The 20,703-nt window shown below is 39.0% G+C and overlaps 3 protein-coding genes across 3 annotated transcripts; 1 reads left to right on the plus strand and 2 right to left on the minus strand.

The window, feature by feature from the left end:
• Positions 1–306: 306 nt before the first annotated feature.
• On the minus strand, positions 307–6,332 carry LOC102715635 (heat shock protein 90-6, mitochondrial). Its single transcript, XM_015842829.2, has 20 exons — positions 6,072–6,332; positions 5,517–5,720; positions 5,352–5,425; positions 5,091–5,216; positions 4,905–4,998; positions 4,725–4,808; positions 4,469–4,612; positions 4,281–4,394; positions 4,142–4,201; positions 3,975–4,049; positions 3,749–3,853; positions 3,188–3,319; positions 3,000–3,092; positions 2,815–2,892; positions 2,479–2,733; positions 1,869–1,971; positions 1,416–1,590; positions 1,231–1,336; positions 1,046–1,135; positions 307–807 (listed from the first exon to the last, which is right to left on the minus strand). Exons 1-20 carry the CDS (start codon positions 6,198–6,200, stop codon positions 622–624), a joined length of 2,427 nt encoding a protein of 808 aa, XP_015698315.2. The 5' UTR covers positions 6,201–6,332; the 3' UTR covers positions 307–621.
• A 1,669-nt stretch (positions 6,333–8,001) lies between these two features.
• On the minus strand, positions 8,002–12,817 carry LOC102708390. The gene is made up of 4 exons (XM_006664000.2): positions 12,613–12,817; positions 12,425–12,512; positions 9,844–10,036; positions 8,002–8,484 (listed from the first exon to the last, which is right to left on the minus strand). The coding sequence occupies exons 2-4, from the start codon at positions 12,476–12,478 to the stop codon at positions 8,354–8,356; spliced, it is 378 nt and encodes a 125-aa protein (XP_006664063.1). The 5' UTR covers positions 12,479–12,512; positions 12,613–12,817; the 3' UTR covers positions 8,002–8,353.
• Positions 12,818–16,133: 3,316 nt separating this feature from the next.
• Positions 16,134–19,352, plus strand: LOC102708668 (chloroplastic import inner membrane translocase subunit TIM22-2-like). The gene is made up of 5 exons (XM_006664001.3): positions 16,134–16,414; positions 17,953–18,017; positions 18,106–18,178; positions 18,296–18,349; positions 18,930–19,352. The coding sequence occupies exons 1-5, from the start codon at positions 16,159–16,161 to the stop codon at positions 19,157–19,159; spliced, it is 678 nt and encodes a 225-aa protein (XP_006664064.2). The 5' UTR covers positions 16,134–16,158; the 3' UTR covers positions 19,160–19,352.
• Positions 19,353–20,703: the final 1,351 nt, after the last annotated feature.

The following is a 20,703-nucleotide window of genomic DNA, read 5'->3' on the forward strand; positions in this document are numbered from 1 at the left end:
CGATGAAAATATCTTAGCACTACATTATCCTATGGACAAACATAAGATTATTAATTACTCCTTCCGTCTTTTGTTTATTTGCCACCGTTGACTATTGCTATTTTAACTTTAACCATTAATAATAATCAAATTAATAATAATCAAATAATCAGTTGACGAGTATTGCTATACGTCATATAACATATGTTTCGATATACATAATATTTTTTAAAAAAAGCCGAATGATCAAAGTCACCAAATAAATAATAGCTGGTGTCAGTTATTTGAAACCAGAGTGAGTAGTTGAGGAACTTGAAACTAGCAAGATGCTTAACTGTATGCCCAGGTTTTTCACCATTATTCCCATAAAACAACAACACAATTCCTATTGGCTTAACACACAGCTCATTGCACAGGCCGCTAAACCAAAACGAAAAATAAAAAATCTCTGCGTTTCTGCAACAAAAGCAAGCACGATGTAACAGCGTGTATCATCCAGTCTATCTAGTAGACTAACTCTCATTCCCTGATGAGCTACAATATTCTGGGAGGGCAGCATAATCCTAAGAAATGGATCCAAGAAAAAGGACTAGAGGCTCGTAGAACTAAACAAAGACTTTGGGGAAAACAGCGACGATCCCCTCATTTCTGCTGGTTCGCATCAACTGGCTCTGGCTCGACCACCTCGGCTTCAATCGGCTCAGAGCTTAGAGATGAAGGTTGCTGCAAGTTCGGTTCAACGGGTTGTGCCTGCGAGCCCCATTTGCTGGCCATAGCTGTGCTCATCATCTCATATATCTTTCCGCTTAGCTCGGCAGGGTTGTCAGGCTGCAATTAATTATTAATACCACGAGTGAGATGTTTGAAATTGATGGAACTTAACAAGAGTACGACATTCAGTACAAAGAAACATGCACAACAGTAACGGAGAATAATAGAAGGTCATCCTATCATATCTATCGTGGATTTATCGATCCTTAAACAGATTGAACTGATTCAGTTCATTCTTACAATTTACAAATGGGTCAGGGTTACGTGATGTTAAAGGCAAAGAAGGTGTACTTACTGTAAAGCCACTAGAAATCATAGCAGTTTCAAATAGGATATCTACAGCCTTTAGAGCTTCTGGGTCATCAGGGTTGATTCTGCAGGCGGCCTGCATTGTGGCAGAAAAAATAACTCATAAGGACAAACAAGAAATATAACAGGAAATTATAAGTGTGAAGTGGTAACAGTAGACCGCAAACTTACATTCAAGCCCTTGATTATCTCATGCTCTGGGTTAATTTCAAAAACTTTTCTAGAACGCATGAAATCCAGAGATGACATGTCACCCATTGATTGTGCCCTCATCAACCTGTTAATAACACAAAACTATTAACAACTTTAGGTCATAATAATCAAGTGTTGGAAAGGTCAACAAGATAGAGACAAACCTTTCCATGTTGGCAGACCAACCAAACTTAGCTGCAACCAGAACACATGGTGATGAGCTGAGACGATTGGATATATCAACACGAGCAATCTTGTCACCCAAGTGTTTCTTAATCCAGTCACATGTTTGGCTGTATTCCTGCTTGATCTCCTTCTCTCTTTCCTCATTCTTGTCACCTAAGTCAGGTTACAGATCAAAATTAGAAACTAAGAACAAAGATTGCAGCACTGAAATGAAGAAATAATTGTCCCGCTCCTGCAAGGCTGAGACAACACCTACAAAGAAACAAGACATAGATACAGGACTTTTTGAGGACATTATTAGCTGTATTAAAAGGGAGGGTTCAATACAGAAACAAAGTTTTGCCATAGTGAAGACAACTATTTTACTCCTGTTTTCAAACTCATCTCATTCAGTGTAAGGAGGTTTCGAAGCAATATTTGTGTATGCATACCTAAGTCCAAATCTTCCTTGCTAATATCAACGAATCGTTTATCCTTGTAGGAGCTCAGATTTGTGACAGACACTTCATCCATTGGGTCAACCAAAAATAGAACCTACAAAATATTTAAATGTTAGAACGAACACCAAATGAATCAGCTCATTACTGGTCAAATGCATTAATCAGTAAAACATGTAACTAAGTAAAAAAACTAATGGAGTATAGAAACTTTGTTTATGCCATTCAGCAGTACTGGAATATTGTTTTTGCTTTTGGGTTCTCTTACTGAAGTTTTCTCGATGACTAAATGTCAGAGAGCAAAAAACAAATTTGCTAAATGTACTAAGTTTGCTTGTTCCAATACAAGGAACAATATAAGGCATCTCAACTATGGAACAGAACGGGCCCTGGGGTAAAGTCAACTATCTTTGCCTTTTGTTTGTATTGCTGTATTGGTATGCCAAAATGCAGTTACAACCATTATTGAGGGCAAAGTTTGTATGTGCAATGCATTCAATATAGCATAGGGTCCCCAAAATGGCCAAAGCAAAATCTAATTAATAAACACACAATTGTAAGTATCATGTATCTACAAATATTGCAAGCTATTCATGGTACATACCTCATACTCTTTTTCATTGAGCTTCTCCAGGAAAGGAGCATGTTTTGCACTACTCAAACTGTCCGCAGCAATATAGTAAATATCCTTTTGCTCAGGTTTCATATTTTCTACGTATTCATCCAAGCTAATTAATTCCTCATTGCTTTGAGAAGAAAAGAAGCGGAGCAAGGGAGCAATTCTCTTGTGATTTTCCTTGTCTTCCATGCAACCCAGCTTTAGGAACTTTCCGTAGTTCTCCCAGAACCTTTCATAGTCCTACAGTAAATTCCTGATGAGAACTGAAGGATATGGGAGAGAACAGAGGCATCATGCACAAAAGGAAAGTAAAAGGCTTACATCTCTGTTTTCACTACAAGAAATGCCAAGTATCATATCAAAGGCCTTTCGCACCAACCTCTTTCTCATTATACGCACCTGTGAGAAACAAGCAGGAGAAAAGTTGGGAAAGATGTATCAAAGTTACACAACCAATATGGAAATGTGCAAGACAGACGAAAAGAGAAGCTTCCATTAACACTTACAATTCGGCTTTCTTGAAGGATCTCACGAGAAACATTTAATGGAAGGTCATTTGAGTCAACAACACCCTTCACAAAGCTCAGGTATCTTGGGAACTGATCAATCACAATTTTTCAATTGTCAGAATTCCTCAGTTATGTAAAACTTGACAAAAAACCACAAAAAATAGTTGTTGTGTGCTTAAGAGTACCAATTCTCCATCAAAATCATCTGATATGAACACACGCTTAACGTAAAGCCTGATATTTTTGGTCTTCCTATCAGTTATATCTTCCTTCTTTGTAGCAGGCACATAAAGAATAGATCTGAATTCTACTTCACCCTGCATAAATAAAACCAAGCACAGCAAAGTAAATGAGTCTGTTCAGTGCAACAATATAAGACCACAATAACCGTGTCACAGTGAGATGGGACAGAAGTACTATGTTGGTGCCAACTTAAGAAGAAAACTGAACCAACTATTAAATGGAACCTGGCACAATTTTAGCAACAGAAATGAATCAGGTTGGCATCTTTGCCATGTAAATCACAATATCATTTTCGCAATTTATTGCAAGACAGTGTTACACACGGTTGTGGATAGATAAAAAATATTTGAATACAGCAACTGTAATTCAAATGAATAGCTATGCACAATGAACATATAATCAAAACAACAGCACACTGCATGCGACCTATACAAACTGATTCTGGTTCAATGGCCAAAAAGTAAATAATCAACTGATAAATCACCAGACGCTAAGAGACAAACCTCTGTAGTGAAGTGTGAAGATGCCAAGGGATCCATGTACTCATTGAATGTCTTCTTATAAAATTCATTGTAATCCTCGGTCGATACCTCTCTAGGGTTCCGAAGCTACCAAAAGCAGAAGGAAGAAAGCTTCAGTATTTTTGGGACCTTCATGTATTTTGATTCTTTTTTCTATGGATACATTCATTAATTAAAATATTGGCAAGGTGAACAGATTAAATCTCACCCAAATAGGTTGTGTCTCATTTGTAAGCTCCCAATCCCAATACTTCTCAACAACAGTTTTTGTCTTTTTCTTAACCTGTTAACACCATAGCAATACAATTACCAATAAAACAAGTAGTATTAAGTACAACAGATGTTGCTTAACAGAAAAGCTGTTTGCATAGTTACCTCTGTTGTAGGTTCATCATCACCTTCTTTTTTAGCTTCAACGGGTTCGTCAACCTCAACCTATAAGATCAATGGATGCCACAATTAAATTGATGTCTCGATCCAATATAAAAAGGAATACTAAAGGAAGAACATTCACCTCTTTTGTGTACCCTTTCTCTTGCCAAGTATAAATAGGGAAGGAAACAAACTGGGAATAATTCTTCACAAGTTTCTGAATTTTCTCAGGGTGCGCAAAGCCCTTGTCATCACGCTGAAATAATGGTAAGCATCATAGTTAGAAAATGGCCATGAAAAAAGGAGTTTGATAATATCAAAATAATAGACCTTGAGGTACAGAGTAAGGCGAGTTCCCCTAGGAATGAGCTTCGCTGGGTCTGTCTCCTCTCTAATGGTGTAAGAACTAGAGTCTGCCTCGCCTTCCCAAACATATTGCTTGTCAGATTTTGGGCTCTTAGTTGACACTGCAACCTATTGGACATTGAAAAAAAATATTCATGAAATGTCAACATGTTAACCAAGGCTGATTGTAAATAAACATTAGGTATACCCAGCTATTAGGAAAATCATGAAAGGTCGGTACCTTATCTGAAACAAGAAATGCAGAATAGAATCCAACACCAAATTGACCAATCAAGTTGCTGTCAACACCAGCCTCTTGGCTCTCCTATTACATAGGTCACTTGAGATTATGAATATGACGGGATAAGAGAGAAAAATATGGAGAAGAGAGTAACATCTGCAATGTGTAAACAGAACACACCTTCAGTGCCTTCAGGAACTTGGCAGTTCCACTGCTTGCTATAGTTCCAAGAGATTCAACAAGTTCTTGCTTCGTCATACCAATCCCAGAATCACTAAAGATTAAAGAGCAAATGCAGGCATGAGTTTACAAGAAAAGAACCACACATAATTGATCACTTGCAAGTTGCAAGTAACTAATACTTACGTGATTGTAATAACTCCATTGTCCTTGTCTGTTTGGATGCGGATGTCAAGCTCAGGACCATCCTTCAGAAGATCAGGATCAGTGACACTAAGATACCGCAACTTATCAAGTGCATCACTTGCATTGCTGCAAACAGGTATAGGACGAAGAAATACAAAATTAAGCCAAGGGGAAGGAAACTAAAAGCACAAGAGTACACCAATATGATTGTTTACAAGCTTCACTTATGGAAAAGCTTATATACTTGAATGGCACCCCCACCTGACCAGCTCTCGAAGAAACACCTCCTTGTTGCTATACAAGCTGTGAACAATCAAGTCCATGAGCCTGTTGACCTGTCATGTGTATGCGACAATGTCATGACACCATTGGTAACACGACATCAACGAAAAAAGATTAACCATTGCAGTTTACTCCAGTCATTACCTCAGCCTGGTACTCATGCTTCTCAGCAGGTGGCATATCAGAAGAATCAACTGCCGCAGCGCTTGATTCGTACCGCCTGCCAACAAGGGATCCCTCCCTCAGCCTGGGGGAGGCAGCACTGTCGGTCCCGATAAGCTTTGGCGCAGCAAGCACAGAGAGCAACCTCTTCTGCAGCTGAGGAACCCCAGGCTCCCCATTAAACACCTGAGAATCAGATGATACATTGGTTTATCAACATCATAGAGCAGCTCAAAGGCTCGACTCAAATCAAACAGTCCATCGGAAAAATAAAATGCTCTATCCCGCGTAGTTCATCGCAAATTGCACATTTCTTCACAACTAATGAGCAGTCACTCAGGCAGTAAAATCCAATAATTTCACAGTCGACTAAAATATCCCAATCAGCAAGCGAACTTTAACAGTTAAACCAACGAATTAGTAGGTCGAATCAAAAGATGCTGGCACCACTCCATTTTCGCTAATTGGTGATCACGACCCACTCCACTACTCCCTGAACCCACAACCAGGCCAGAACAACGCAGACGGAGCACGTACCGAGCGTGAAGGCGCCGAGGAGGACGACGACACGGAGGAGTCTCCGGAAACGGCGGAGGCGACTCCCGCGGCGGCGCGGCGGCGGGCAGCCGCCGCCGCGCAGACGGAACGCCTCGAGGCCCCGAGCATCTCCTCCTACCGCGCGGGCGCGCGCGCGAGAGAGAGAGAGAGAGAGCGAGCGCTACCGCCGCGCCGAACGCGAAGCCCGAAGCCGAGAAGGCGACGGCGGCGGCGCGAGCGAGGGTTTTGGAGGAGGAGGCGGTAGGGTTTTGGAGGGGGCCGGCGAGGGGCCGAGGACGACGGGGAGGCGTATAAATCGCGTGCGCCTTGCGGAGCAAGAAGGTGGGAGTGGGAGTGGGAGGAGGTGCCCTATGTGTCGCTGGCAATATGGCCCCACCTCGTGGGACCCACTGTCAGTGGGAGCGGCGGACGAATGGCCGAGGGTTTGTGGGGGAGAAGGTTCTGGATTGGGCGCCGTCGCCGAAATGCTACGCGCACCCGCGGCGGCCCGGACTCACGAGGGAGCGTAATTGTTTTGAGACGATGACATGTGGGGCCAGTCCCGTGGGGGAGAAGGTTCCAGACGGGAGGGCGAGCAAGTGGCCAGATGGGGCTTGCGGCTGACATGTGGGCCCACCTTGGTGTGATCCACCTGTCAGTCACAGTAGAGCTGAGGCTTCATAACAGCAGAAGGTTCTGGAATCTGGCTATGTGAAACCAAAGGGCAAAACCTTCTCTTAACACAAGGTGTTTCAACTTTCGAATGAAAAGTTTAGTTATATAAGACCGTGTTTAGGTAAAAAAAATTTTGGGAGATAGGTCATATTGATACGTATAGTCACATATTTAGAATATTAAACGTAGTCTAATTATAAGACAAATTTCATATTTCGTCTGTAAACCGCGAGACGAATCTTTTGAGGGTAATTAATCCGTCATTAACACATATTGATTATTATATCACTTATGGCTAATCATGTACTAATTAGGCTCAAAATATTCGTCTCACGATTTCTCCCATAACTATGTAATTAGTTTTAATGTTCATATATATTTAATACTTTATTTAGGTGTCCAAAAGATTTGATACAATGCTTTTAAGAAAAAAATTTATCACATCGAATTTTTAGACACCTAAATAGAGCATTAAATATATATAAACATTAAAACTAACTACACAGTTATGGATAAAATCGTGAGACGGATTTTTAAGCCTAATTAGTACATAATTAGTGATAAGTGATGCTAATAACAGATTAATTAGGCTCAAAAGATTTGTCTCGCAGTTTCTTAGCGGAATCTATAATTTGTTTTATAATTTGACTATGTTTAATACTTTAAATATATGTCCATATCGAAAATACTTTAAATATATGTCTATATATTCAATGTGATGTTTTTTTTAAAAAAAGTTTTGTAAACTGAACGGGGCCTAAGGCTTCATCGGATTGCATATATACGCCTAACAGCGAAAACTTTTACATTTGAGGCTCTCATCGGTTGGCCAAGAGTGGATTATGCACCAAACGACATATTAACAATTAAAATTTAATTTATGGTTAAAACTTAGAGAACAATTCTACAATTTAAATTTTGATAGCGGAATATACATTTTGGGACAAAAGATATGGCGCTAGTTCTCAGCGACTTAAACACCAATGTTGCAACTTGCAAAAGAGACTACAATGAAAAAAACATCAAAAATAATCTTAAAATAAGTTTTAAAATTCAAAATTGCAGTGGCATATGCATATTGGGCCAAAAGATGGGAGCCCGTTTTCACTTCATCTATCAATAATGTTTTTGAATGATTGACCAGAAATCAGACAACCATGTCGAATGAAAGAACCGTTAGAACATGGAGCTAGTAGTGATTTCCAGATCAACACCAAATAAACACCAGCATTTTCTGCATATTGATCAAGATCTAGGGGACCAATCTTGACATGACAGTATAACACCTAGAACAAACTCAAGACTGATTTGCAAGCAGCAGAAACTTTTAAGGGAACCATCTGCACAATATATTGTATCTTGTTTGTCTACACCAGGTTACTATTCCAAACCCTATATATCATGATTAAAACAGATCAAGAAAAAGAAAAAAAAAAGGATAGATGACCGGTTGAACATAGTAGAGCAGCATACTCTGCTCTCACAGGAAGACACCCTTTCATATCACTGAGAACTAGCACACCATGGTGTGCGGTTGCAGTGCCTCCAACCAGGAGCTGGAGGAGGAGGACGGCGACGACGCGGTGATTCGTTGTGGTGGACGGGTACTAGGGCTCCAGCTTCAGGGAGACGACTCGAGACTGCCGGTTCCGCTTGGCCGCCCTCACGAACACCACCGATAAGCATGACGGCGCCCACCATGGCCTGCGGACTTCTTGCTCCCCTTTCAGGCAGGCCACTGGAGATTAGTTTTGCAGGTGTTAGGTCAAGAAATTTTCACTGTCCAGACACCAGTCAGTAGAGCAGTTTGAATTTTGAAATATACCAGAGTAAGTGTATAACCATGGTATCTGAAACTGTTTACTACAACCAAAAGAATAAGGAAAGAATACACAAAGAAAACCTAAAGTTTACACACTTGTAGCCCATTACTCAATTACACAAGTTGAATGGTGTAATATGGGTGTATTTCTGGATTCAGCCGTGCATATTGATCTGCAATGGACCATAAGGGTCATGCTAGAATCCCAAAGAAGAGCAAGGGATAGTACGGACAGGACCAGATCCAATCACAATCACCTTTTGCTAATTTGCCTGTATACCCATTATCCTCAAGTGCTTTCATAACAATGTTATTTGACATAACCAGCCAACATTCAGAAGATATCCATTCATAATTAGCAAGGCATGTAGCATAATTCAAAGTACTATTGATCTGGACCAGATCCAATCGCTATCACCTTCTGTTTGTATCCCCGCCCCCATTATCCCAAAATGCTTTGGCTGGGTGCATCCACTTTGGATGTAGAAGCCAGGTTCTAGTCCATTTTCTAAAATAAATATCCCGAAGTGCTTGCACAACAATAATATTCAGCATAATCAACCATTAAGTCAACATTCCGAAAATATTCATAATTAACAAAGACAAGGCATGCAGCATATTTTGAAGTAATATTGATGCTTAAGTCAAACTTAATTTTTGAATAATGCAACATATGTTGGTATTTGGATCATGTTATACCTATTTGTGCATAACATTTACATCAAAACAAAAGAAATCAGTTTGCATAACATCACAAACAGAAGGATAACTGCTGTTGCCAATTGCCAAGTTAGCAGCTGTCAATGCCTGCCCACAAGCTTTACACTCAATCCACTTTTTAGGCTTCTATGACACATAGCCAATGGTAAGCAATGGGGTTGAGCTCAAATAGAAAAAGAAAATCAAAAACAGTGAGCTTCGACCACTTCAATCAACTAGTAGTATTTTGATCAGTTTCGTATTGCCATAAACATGACATTGGTGAGAGGAAAAATGGATTCGATCCTGACTGCTTGACACATCATAAAATCAAGGGGATTTTTGCAAATATGCCACTGGTTTGTTTCTATATTGCAATGATGCCCACTCCAATGACAGTTGTGGTGGCATTTTTGCAATTTTCTAGTCACAGTTTTGCAATAACAATTCAAACCAGTGAAAATTTGCAATTGCACCTAAAATCAAATGATAAACATTTTAGAAGCCATCGTGGTAGAAGAAACGTGTTATGGATACTCCTTCATACTAAAGGACAAGGCACAGAAATATACAAACCTTTGATGCGTCTCAATTCTTTGCACAATGTGATGAAGTCTCCCCATTTCATATGGCACCTCCTGATAAACCGCAGAATCTGCTCTGTAGTAAACATCGACAGGCTTTCAAGATACTCTCCATTGACACCGTTTTCTTCAAAAACTTGCCTGTAGCTGCCAAGATTTATCTCTTCAAGCCATAATCCAACATCCTGAAAGAGAATAAATTGTTGTAGTGAATATTAAGCATCTTGAGGTAGCATGCCCTTTAGATCATGTGTGTGACACTAACTGCCATATGTTCAAAACTATGAGTAGGTAAATATGTGGCTTGTCAGTTAGAACAAAGCAGATTGTCAAAACATAACTATCAAATCAAAACACTGTTTTCAAAGGATTAAGTGAAACTACAACCATCTTCAAATTCAGAAACCAAAACACAGACAAATATGAATGATAAAAAGAACAAGGAGCAAATAGAGAAAAATAGGCCTCTGAAAATTAAAAGGTATAGTAGATATGGTTTTAACAATGTACAGAAACTTTTTGTGTTAGATAGATTATGCAACCTTATGAAAAACTGTATTTCATTGTAACAAAAAAGAACATTTCGATTGATGCACACAGATACATGTTTTATTTTACCCCTGTTAAATGTACATTGAAATAAATACACTTCAATTCAAACCAATCAGCCTATCTTTTACTTACTGTAATGTATTTGGAAAAATCTCAAAAAACTCTGGATGAACAGGATAGTGCATGCACCAACATATGCATGTGAAGATACCTTTCAATAAAAAAGGGAAATCATTTTTCAATATCCATATAACGCATAGCTACAGATACAGAGGTTACAACTCAGCATGCCAGAAGCACAATAGTGAGAGTGGCAAGGCAGACTATTTGTCATCTCAGTAATAGAGGAAAAAAATAAAGATATACATTGCAACAGCACAAAATAATTCTGAGGCATCTATAAAGTGATTTAGTACATAAAGAGCATTTTTATTTGCTTCATGGGCATCTATAAATTGATTTATTTCAAAGAGATGGAAATTATGTAAAGAATATGGCTGTCTGCAAAAAAGTGACAAAAGAGTAACAAAGCTGTAGACATTGTAGCAATGCCATTCCATCCCTAAATAAGAAGTCAAAATCGCCTAGCTTTAAGTCTAGCCCAAGACAAGGGTAACCTAAATACTCCCTCCATTTTGATAGTTCTTGTTATTTTGAACAACGACATGGTCTTCAAAATCTATCTTTGACCGTGATTTTCTATTAAAATATATACAAAAATAAATAAATATTTACTTCTATTAAAGTACTTTTTGAGACTCAACTATACATGGTGTCCTACTGTTTTCAAATTAGATATTCTAAAAGCTATTAATTGTCAAAGTTTTAGAAGTTTGACCATACTCTTGTCTAAAACAACAGGAATTACGGAACTGGAGGGAGTAGTACCTAACAATATCAAAGTCAGTATTCAAACCAAGAAGCCTGAGCCAGGGCCTACCTTATCATAAACAGATACCAGCTCAAGCCTATATTCATGTCCTACCTAGCTTTGAATTGTTCAAGAAGCAATATTAGTCCAATGTATAAATGGGTACCACCTGGTCAATCAAACTGTTACTGTTCATTTTATAATGTACCAAAATGATTGAGCGCAACTGTCCCAAGTATAGATGATAAATAATAATAATACTTTTGAGGATTAGTGACAGAGATATTTCTGGAGAACCACAATCACTGTCACCAAATGAATTAGGTGCTAATAAATCTCTCTCTTGTTTAAAGTTAAGCGCAAGTTCAGATCAGTCATCGTGTCACATTTCAGCCAACGGAGAGATACTCAACCAAGTAGGCAAGTATACGAAACATTTCTTGAGTTGGACAAGGGTCAAACTCTAATCTAGTAATCTGGGCTGCTCTTGATCATGAATCAAGCTTTGAACTGAACAATTGCACTATATCGTTTACATCGAATCGGTTCTCCTTCATTAGACGTTCTAGCTCAAGATAAAAATGGTAATGTATGAGTCAACCAGTTTACAGCTGCCTCAAAAGTTGCATATCTTCCCTTTGCAACACAACGGCCTTACATCAGTATCATACAAGGGATGTATTATCCTAGCGTGCAAAAAATATATACTATATACGCAATCACGCTAAAAAGCAGAAGAACATCCCATTAGTGAACATCACACAATAACAGCATTGAGCTAGGACAGGGTAAAGCTCGCAATCAAACACATGAAACACATATATGGGCATGATGGGGAATCCTAGCACACCAGCACAATGCCATCAACACAAACCATCACAAGATTTGTACAGCTAAGAGATCAACGGTTTACTGAAGAACAAGGGCAACAGAAAGCAAATCAACAGTGACCGAAAACCTGGAACAGAAAGTACAAGACACCTCTCATTACAAAACCAAAAAAAAAAAGATTTTTAAACATCTAAACCACAGTAACAGCTCATAAACTGCGTACCAAAAAAATTCTGGAAATTAACAGCATAAAAAAGAATCCAGATTAGTCGAGGGGAAAAGGAAGAAGATGGGAGATGGCAGGTGAGTGAGGCACCACCTCGACTGTCCAGATGAAGAAATCCAGCGGCTCCGGCGACCGCCCCCGGCTCATCTCCCTCCTCCCCGCCAGCAAATCCCCCTCCCCCCTGCACACACACACGCAGGCACGCACGCACCAAGATCAACCACCCAGCCGCACCCAAAAAGATTCCCCACCACGCGGAGGAACGGGGAAGGGAAGCCAACCCGTTTCTTGGATCCAGCCGACGAAGACCTCCCCCGATCTCCCTCCCGGCACAGCAGCCGAAAGGACGCCGACGCGGAGGAGGACCACTCCCCACGCTGCGGCTCCGGCGGCAGAGCTACTCTTCTCTTGGTTGGAGCGCGCGCGGCGCGGGGTGGAGGGGATCGCGGTGGTGGGAGGCAGCTCGCTCGGGAGGGTGACAGATGCAAGCCACTGTGAAAAAGGACGAAGAGCAAAAAAAAAAAAGAAAAAGAAAAGAAAAGGAAGGGGATTTGTCATTTGTGGTGGGGCCCACCGCTACTGCTGGTGCTGGAGGGGTGGGGTCTACTTGTGTAGGATGGGCCCGTGGGGTTTTGGAGTTTTACGTGGGAGGGACTCGTCTCGTCTCAAGAGTGATGGAGGATGGTAACGGCCGTGTTATTTTATCGAAAAAATCATCTGATTATTTGATAGTTGTTAATAGTATAAATAATAGAATTAGTTGTTACTACCTCCGGTCATCTTTATTTGTCGTTTCGTACAAACATTTTGGCATATTTTCTTTGTTAATTGTTTGTCTAAAACGTCATTTAATTATGTATGAAGGGAGTAATAAATAAAAACTTGTTTTAAAAATATGATAGGATGAATTAGTATCTGAAATATTTTTATAAAAGACATATTGTCTAGAAGTTCAATAACAGGGGCGGATCTACCAGCGGGGTAACCCCTAGCCCTTCTGCGCCATTGAATCTCCTCCTTAGCCCTGCAATAAAATTTATGGTATTACTAAAAAGAAGAAAAGACAAGAAACAATTCTCTTTTATCTAGCATTTCCTAATATTTTTTCTGAATCTACCACCGTTCAATGTTCAATGGTGCATATAAAAATTAAGAAAAAAAAACACAGCTGTTGTGACGATTGATTTCTCTCACATGTCGCCGCTCGTTTTTTAAATCCAACGGATCATCAAGATTAGACATCAGCGTTTGATGTGGCTAGGATTAATAGTCGGATTAAGGTTGACTTTTTTTTTACCTTAAAAGGTGATGGAAGAACAAGATATGGACTTGTTATTGTAAAACAGTCAAAAGAAGATTTGTAAAACTACCATCGAGTTATAAACACCAGTTTTGTATTAGGGTAACTCTATAAAACATAATAAGTTCATTATATTAATGTCACGTTGTTTAAGTCGGCTTATTCTTGGTTTTTTTACTTATATGTGCATGCTCTTTAAACTGCTAAATAGTGTACTTTTTAAAATAATTTTCATGTTCATGATCTTAGCATTTCTAAAATAGATTTTCAACTTTGCAGCAGTTAATTTTATCATTTATACTATTAAATAAATATCAAAAAATCTTTCATCAATAAATAGTACAGCCTAAGTACTTTTCGAGGTAATCTTTTGGTTTTAAACTAAGTATTTAACAAATTTTGATGGTTTGAATTTAATTTTGTAGGTAAATCTTGTTCTAGATGTTAAATATTTATAGGACTAGAAATTTTAATTAAATCAGGAAGAGGATAGATGGTTGGGTAGGAATGAGATAAACAAACTAACTGATTTGTACTTTAGGGACCTATCATTTGGCATGTACTCCAGGGCTTTATCTTGCCGACATGATGCTAATAGTTCATCCGAGAGTAATTGATGTTGCCATTATACTTCACGTCACAAGATATTTTTATATAAGCAGCTGATTACAATGTTAAAAGATGTTCAACAATATGCATAGTTCCCTATCAATAACAAACTTTGTGTGAAAAATTATATATGTTTAATACATGTATTCGAAGAAAAAATATCCCATAACATCGCTGGCTTGATATGTTTTGGACTTAAATAGATTGCAGGCATGGTTAGGATAAGTGTACGAGCTTTGCTAGCTACTTGCTGCTAGGGTTTTATACCGCGTAACTTTATCATTTTTTCTCGTCTCCATTACAATTAATTCATTAAAATTCTAGGTATAAATTCTTTGCTTAGATCTGAATAGTCGTACCAATCCATTCTTTCTATAAAGTTAAAACCTAAAGCTAAATTATGGTTAAGCCATGCCACCTATAAATCTCAATCATTGGATCTAATCTAGACGCTGAGTAACCACTAAGTGTAGTTAATGCTAGTTCTCTATTCTCTCATGAAGCCACGTCACCTTAATTATTTTTAGTTTTAGAATGATACATCAAGAGTATAAATTGCATCTCTCTACATCATCTCAATTATTTATAGTCTTTGGATGACTCCTCAAAAGTGTAAATTACATCACTTCCCTAAAAGACACACCATAAAATCTAATCATTTATAACCTATAGATAATTTGATAAAAGGCACAAAATTATGTAAACACGTGAAAAAAAATTAGAACTCATATCTCCTATATTATCACACAGTTCTCCCACATCAACGTGCAGGGTATCCATCTAATTGCTATTTCACGGTGCTACCATTTGTTCCTTTTTGCTAAGAATAAAAAGGATAGGATCGTAAGATTAATGTGAACTGATGTCCGACCGAAGCAAAAAATCTCAAAAAGTAGGGGTTGATTATTGGGTTTTTTCATAGGAAAAAGTCAAACAACACATTTATATGTACAAACATGAAATAATTTGTGAATACATATTCTTCACGATCTAAAAGTCAAGTTTGAAAAATAAACTTTGGTTGAAACACTCCAAAATTTAGGTTAGAATTCACATTTTTTACTTATAAGCATAAACAAAAACGAAAATATTGAGTAACTTATTGTAATTTTGTTTCTTAATCGCACACAACTTCTCGTGATATATTTATCAGTTGTATGGGACACACCAATTCTAACCAATAACATTTCAAATTATGTTTCAAAACAAATATAAAGTAACTATAATAAATCTTATACATTCTCCTTAGCCCTATGTGATTTCTTGATAGAAGAAGGTTCATGTTTTTATCCTAGAGAACACCACCCCAACTAGCCCAAATTCAAATGACATTATAATCCCCACTTGTGTCACAATTGAGTGAGAAACATATCCAACACTCCAACTTGCTTGGAACAGTTCACATCTTTTCACCAACACAGAAGGCCAAAAACCTCACTCGCAATAAAAGATACTCCCTGCGTATTACACGTTACTGTTGACTTTTGAATTTGCGTTTAACCATTTATCTTATTCAAAACTTATATTTAAATATATAAAATTATAAGTCATACTTAAAATTCCTATAATAATAAATCAGAATAAAACAAAATAATTAATGACTATATAATTTTTAATAAAATAAATAATTAATATAAATACAAGAGTAAACGACTTCGTATAAAAAACATAAAGGAGTATGAAAAGAATGAAAAAGTATTTTTATCCAAAGAGCCGCCGCCAGATATACTTACTCCACATGCAGTCACAGAGATCCCGCGGTGCAAGGCCGGGCCCACATGCAGTCACAGGCGCCCCCTTGACACGTGACACGTACACACGGCTCCCCGTGACGACGCAGCCGCGTGCTGCTACGGCCACACGCGCGCGCGTACACACGTCATCCCTCCACCCAACGCGCGAGTCGAGGCAGGCGGCGATGGCGAGCGGCGGCGGCGACCCGAGGAAGGAGGAGGAGGTGGGGTTCTCCTCGGACGGCGGGGACAGCACCGACGCCGAGTCCTCCGACGAGGCGGCGCGGGCGGTCCCCGGCTCGAACCCCATCCTGAACCGCCTCGCCGTGTCGCGGAACCCGAGCCCGCTCGCCGCCGCCACCGCGGCGCCCGGGGTGTGCCTCCTCCGGTTCGCGTGGGAGTCCGCCGCTGGGTCGCTCGTCGGCGCCGTCGTCGGATACGGTGACGCCCTTGGACCCACCCTCCCCCCTGCTCCCGTTCGTTCCGGTAGGGTTAGGGTTCTTGCGGTCTCCTGCGGTATCCATGGGGGGGTTTTAGACAGGACGGGGCTATATCAGATCTCTTCGATTCGACGGCCCAATTTGGTGTGGTTAATGGCGGTTGGCGATGAAGCGAGTCAGAATTGCGCCGTGGAGATGAGGCAATTTGGTATGCGGTGGTGGTATAGTTGCGGTGCTATGTGCATGGTTGTGCTCGTAATCTAGTAGAGTTGCACTGTCTTCACTCTATAGTTGTTCCTCTCGGACCATCCTTGACAGAAATTCCCTCTGTTGGATTAGTATTGCGCTATAGGTGTGACTGTGTGAGGTTGTTTTGAGAGGCTTCCAGGATGATTTGGTTTAAGTGAGAGACATTTAGTTTAGCTGAGGCTCTGCATATAGGAATGAACCAGTGCTGGAATTGTGGCAATTTTAATTACTGACTGGTGTACATGAAATGATTTTTCTGCATTTTTTTAGTTAGGCTGATTACAGTGAAACTGTGAATCATTCTCTCCAGATGGAGTGCGTGCGTGTTTTTTTTTCTTGATAAAGTTGCCCTTGAACTTAGCTCGATGTCCATGTTTCACCTTGAACTATAAAACCGGTTGGTTTTTACCCTTATCTTTCAAAACTGGACAAATGACACCCTTCAATATATTTTTTAATGGTTTTGTTTGAAATGAAGGCAGTTTCCTCTGTGCATACTCTTATTATATGTATTTTTCTGATGTACACATAACTTAATTATGTCCAGAACCATATAAATTGTCTAATTGAATTTCAAGGGCTAAAAATGTAAGACCACTTTTGGTCCTTCAACTTATGCTGCAGCACAGTTTCCACCCTGAACTTCAAGTTTAGCTTCCATCTCTTATATGTTAAAATTATTGCAGATTACACCAAAGATTTGTTCTTTTGATTGGTTTTGGGTCATATTGCCATATCACTTTATTTTTGGAAAAAAAAGGTCCACAATTTTCTTGTGTCATATTACCAGAAACATATTTAAAACCATTTGAGTTGGATTAAGGATATCATAGTGGATTAAGGTACATCAGAAGCTCCTGTTATATGCACTCTATTAAAATCAGTTTGCCAGCCATCTTGTCAAATCAATCTATGTTCAACTCAGCTTACATCTGACCAAACAAAACCACTTATGTGCACTCTTGTTCAGACAATCTTGGGGCCACATTGACTTGTATAAGCAACCCAATGTTATAAAATATCCTCCAAACCTTAATTTACTGGAAAGTTGATTACTTTATCATAAACTACTTGATTACTGATTTAATGAATATAAATTGAGATGGCTCCCTTAGTCCCTTGCATGCTCCATATGAACATTGTGGATAGCCAGAAAGCTCTTAATGCCTTGACCTACAATCACGTCTGTTACCATTTACCTCTTACCTCTTTGACTAAAGCTCTCAACACAGTTTTGTTTTTGGAATCCGAATATTATTTTCCAACTCGCCCTTTCTGATAACTTGACAGGAAAAGGTTTGGTGACCACAAAAGGGTTTAAAGGCTCATTTGCTGATGCCGCATCTTCTGCTAAGGTAATGATTTACATTATACATGTTCATTTTGCAAAAAAAACTGTTTCTTTGTTCACAGCTCATGCCAATATTTTGTCTTTTGCCCTAGATATTTGCTGTTCTTGCTGGTGTTCAAAGTTTGGTTTCCTGCACTTTGAGGCAACTACGTGGGAAAGATGATGGTCGCTCCTGATCTACATTTTACTCATTTCTTTCTCTAGGAAACTATGTCCCAAACCTTAGGATGTACTGAAATGCGAAGTACCATCATTAACTTGTGAATTCTTTTATATCCGCAGTTCTCAATGCTGGAGTTGCAGGCTGTTGCACTGGCCTTGCTTTGAGTTTTCCAGGTAGTTACAACACACAGCGAATAGCTTTGCAGTTTGAACTGTTTAAATTTTCAACTTGTCCCTGGATGTCCTGGCTAGGACTGTTATTATATAAACAAGAGCAATTTTCTTTATTGAGTTATGGAATAGGTAATTTCAACAGTCCTGGCATTGTTCATTGAGAATGCATGCAACCTTTTTGGGAGTTTAGTCCTTGACATTTTGGTTCCCATTAGTTTGTTCACGTAGGCATTTGTTCCTTTATCTCCTATCTTGTTTTACTGAAATCTATTATTGTTCTCTGTTTCCTTTGTTTATTTGCTGTATTAGTGTGTACACGGTTTTGCATTCAGAGTTGTCCGTTTATGTTTTTAGTTTTGCACTGTTAGACTGAAGCATTACAAAATTGACAATTTCTTGCGAGATCATGTGTTTCTAATCACTATTGCTCTGCTGTGACAAAAATGGTTCATTATTTGCATGATATCGTTACTTTTGACAGTGACATTTGTCCTTCCTATATAGGAAAATGTTAATTAAAAGTTCTTAGTTTTGTACCTATTTATTAATTGACGGTCCTTTTATCTTCTTTTGGTTACAGGTGCACCACAAACAATGGTTCAGAGCTGCCTGACCTTCGGTACTTTCTCATACATCATAGAGATGCTCAATAGGCAGGAACCTGCTCTTGCGGTTCCATCTGCCATAGGAGCGAAGGATGTGAAGGCTGGACAGAGAGTCCTTCCTCCCTTCACACTCGCTCTTCCGCAAGAGGGGATGGAGGGGTTTTCCTCGTTTCAAAGCTTTTTGTCGAAGTTCCAAGGGAAGTGAATAACATCGAGGGATGAAGGTGGGTAGCTTCACCTCGTTCCTCCGTTGGATTTTGTCCGTGTAAATGCCTCGTCCGAGTTGAGTTTTGTTTTGTTCCACGAGTGTATGTTCTAGAGGGTGAAGTGACTGGATTATGTGAATGGTCATGATTCTACTCTTTTCAATAACAGTTCTGTGAATTCTTATCTTGTTATCCTACTAAGCAAGTAGCAAGTGTTTATTGCAAGATATGCTTGAGATGGTTTCTCTACAAACTTTAGATGTCATGGTTTGTTAAGACAGTAGATAATTGGAGTTCTGGACATCGTCAGCGAGTGTGTTTTTCTCCTGGGCCATAAGAGAACCGAGTTCCTGGTTTATTGTTCAGCATTTTTTTAAAAAACATGTATAAAAAATGTCAAACGGTATATTTACAAATGAAAAATAATTTGTAAATAAAACATTTATATTTGTGATCTTATTGATCTAAAAGTTAAGGTTAAAAATAAACTGTAATAAAAAATCTAAAAACATATCTAAATTTAAGGTTAAAATTTAAATCTTGATTCATAAGCATAAGTGGAAAAATGGAAGCCTGGGTTTCCACCTCATGCGTACTGGCCTCAGTGGCAGTGAAGACTGGTTTGGTTGTTAGCTAATGCTTAGTAGAATTATTTTTAGACATATATATATATATATATATATATATATATATATATATATATATATATATATATATATATATATATATATATATATATATATATATATATACACGTGCTTCGTCATGGGATAAATGTTAGCAGCAATCATGAGTTACATGTTTTAGTCTTGCATATAGGACAGATTAAGTCATGTGTTAGACGAGTGATTCATGAGCATATATGTGCGTGGTAGGGAGTTAAACGTGACGTGTTCACGTTAATTCAGTAGGTAAGCACATGTTGTATCCATGAGTCAATTAGATATATAGATAGCTAGTTAGCGCTTGACACATACGTGTGTTTAGTTGGTTAATTAGCTAGGAGGCCAGCCGTTACATGCATGAAACGTGGACGCATGGCATGCAGGAGTTAGTGGCTCTGCATGCATGTGTGAACCATGCGAGCGTGTGCAGGACGTTAGGTGCTCGGCGTGTGCGTCACGTTGTCGCCTGGGTCTATATATGCATCGTGTAATTGTTTCGTTAGCGTCAGTGAATAACAGAGAAAAGGTTTCAGTCATTTGTTGCTACAAAAACCTGTGCGCTTCGCTTCTTTGTGTTCGTCCCGGTTGAGCCATAGAGAGAAAGCTGAGCGTGCGTGTGTCGCCATTCTCAATCTATCGTGTGTGTGTCCAATGCAAATTCTTCTACTCGTGCGTGTGTGTCATCGCGTGAGTTGCTACTTGTGTGAGTGTGCCATTTAATCTTGGGCCAAACCCAACAATAAAAACAAATCATTCCATACAAAATTTCGTTAAAATACATGGTATATATATATATATGTTATGCATATATAATTTAATGGACCGTTGAGTTCCATAAAAGCATTTTAAATAGTATTTGATGTGTATCGGGAGAACAT

This window comes from Oryza brachyantha, chromosome 12 (assembly GCF_000231095.2).
Source record: "Oryza brachyantha chromosome 12, ObraRS2, whole genome shotgun sequence".
NCBI lineage: Eukaryota > Viridiplantae > Streptophyta > Magnoliopsida > Poales > Poaceae > Oryza > Oryza brachyantha.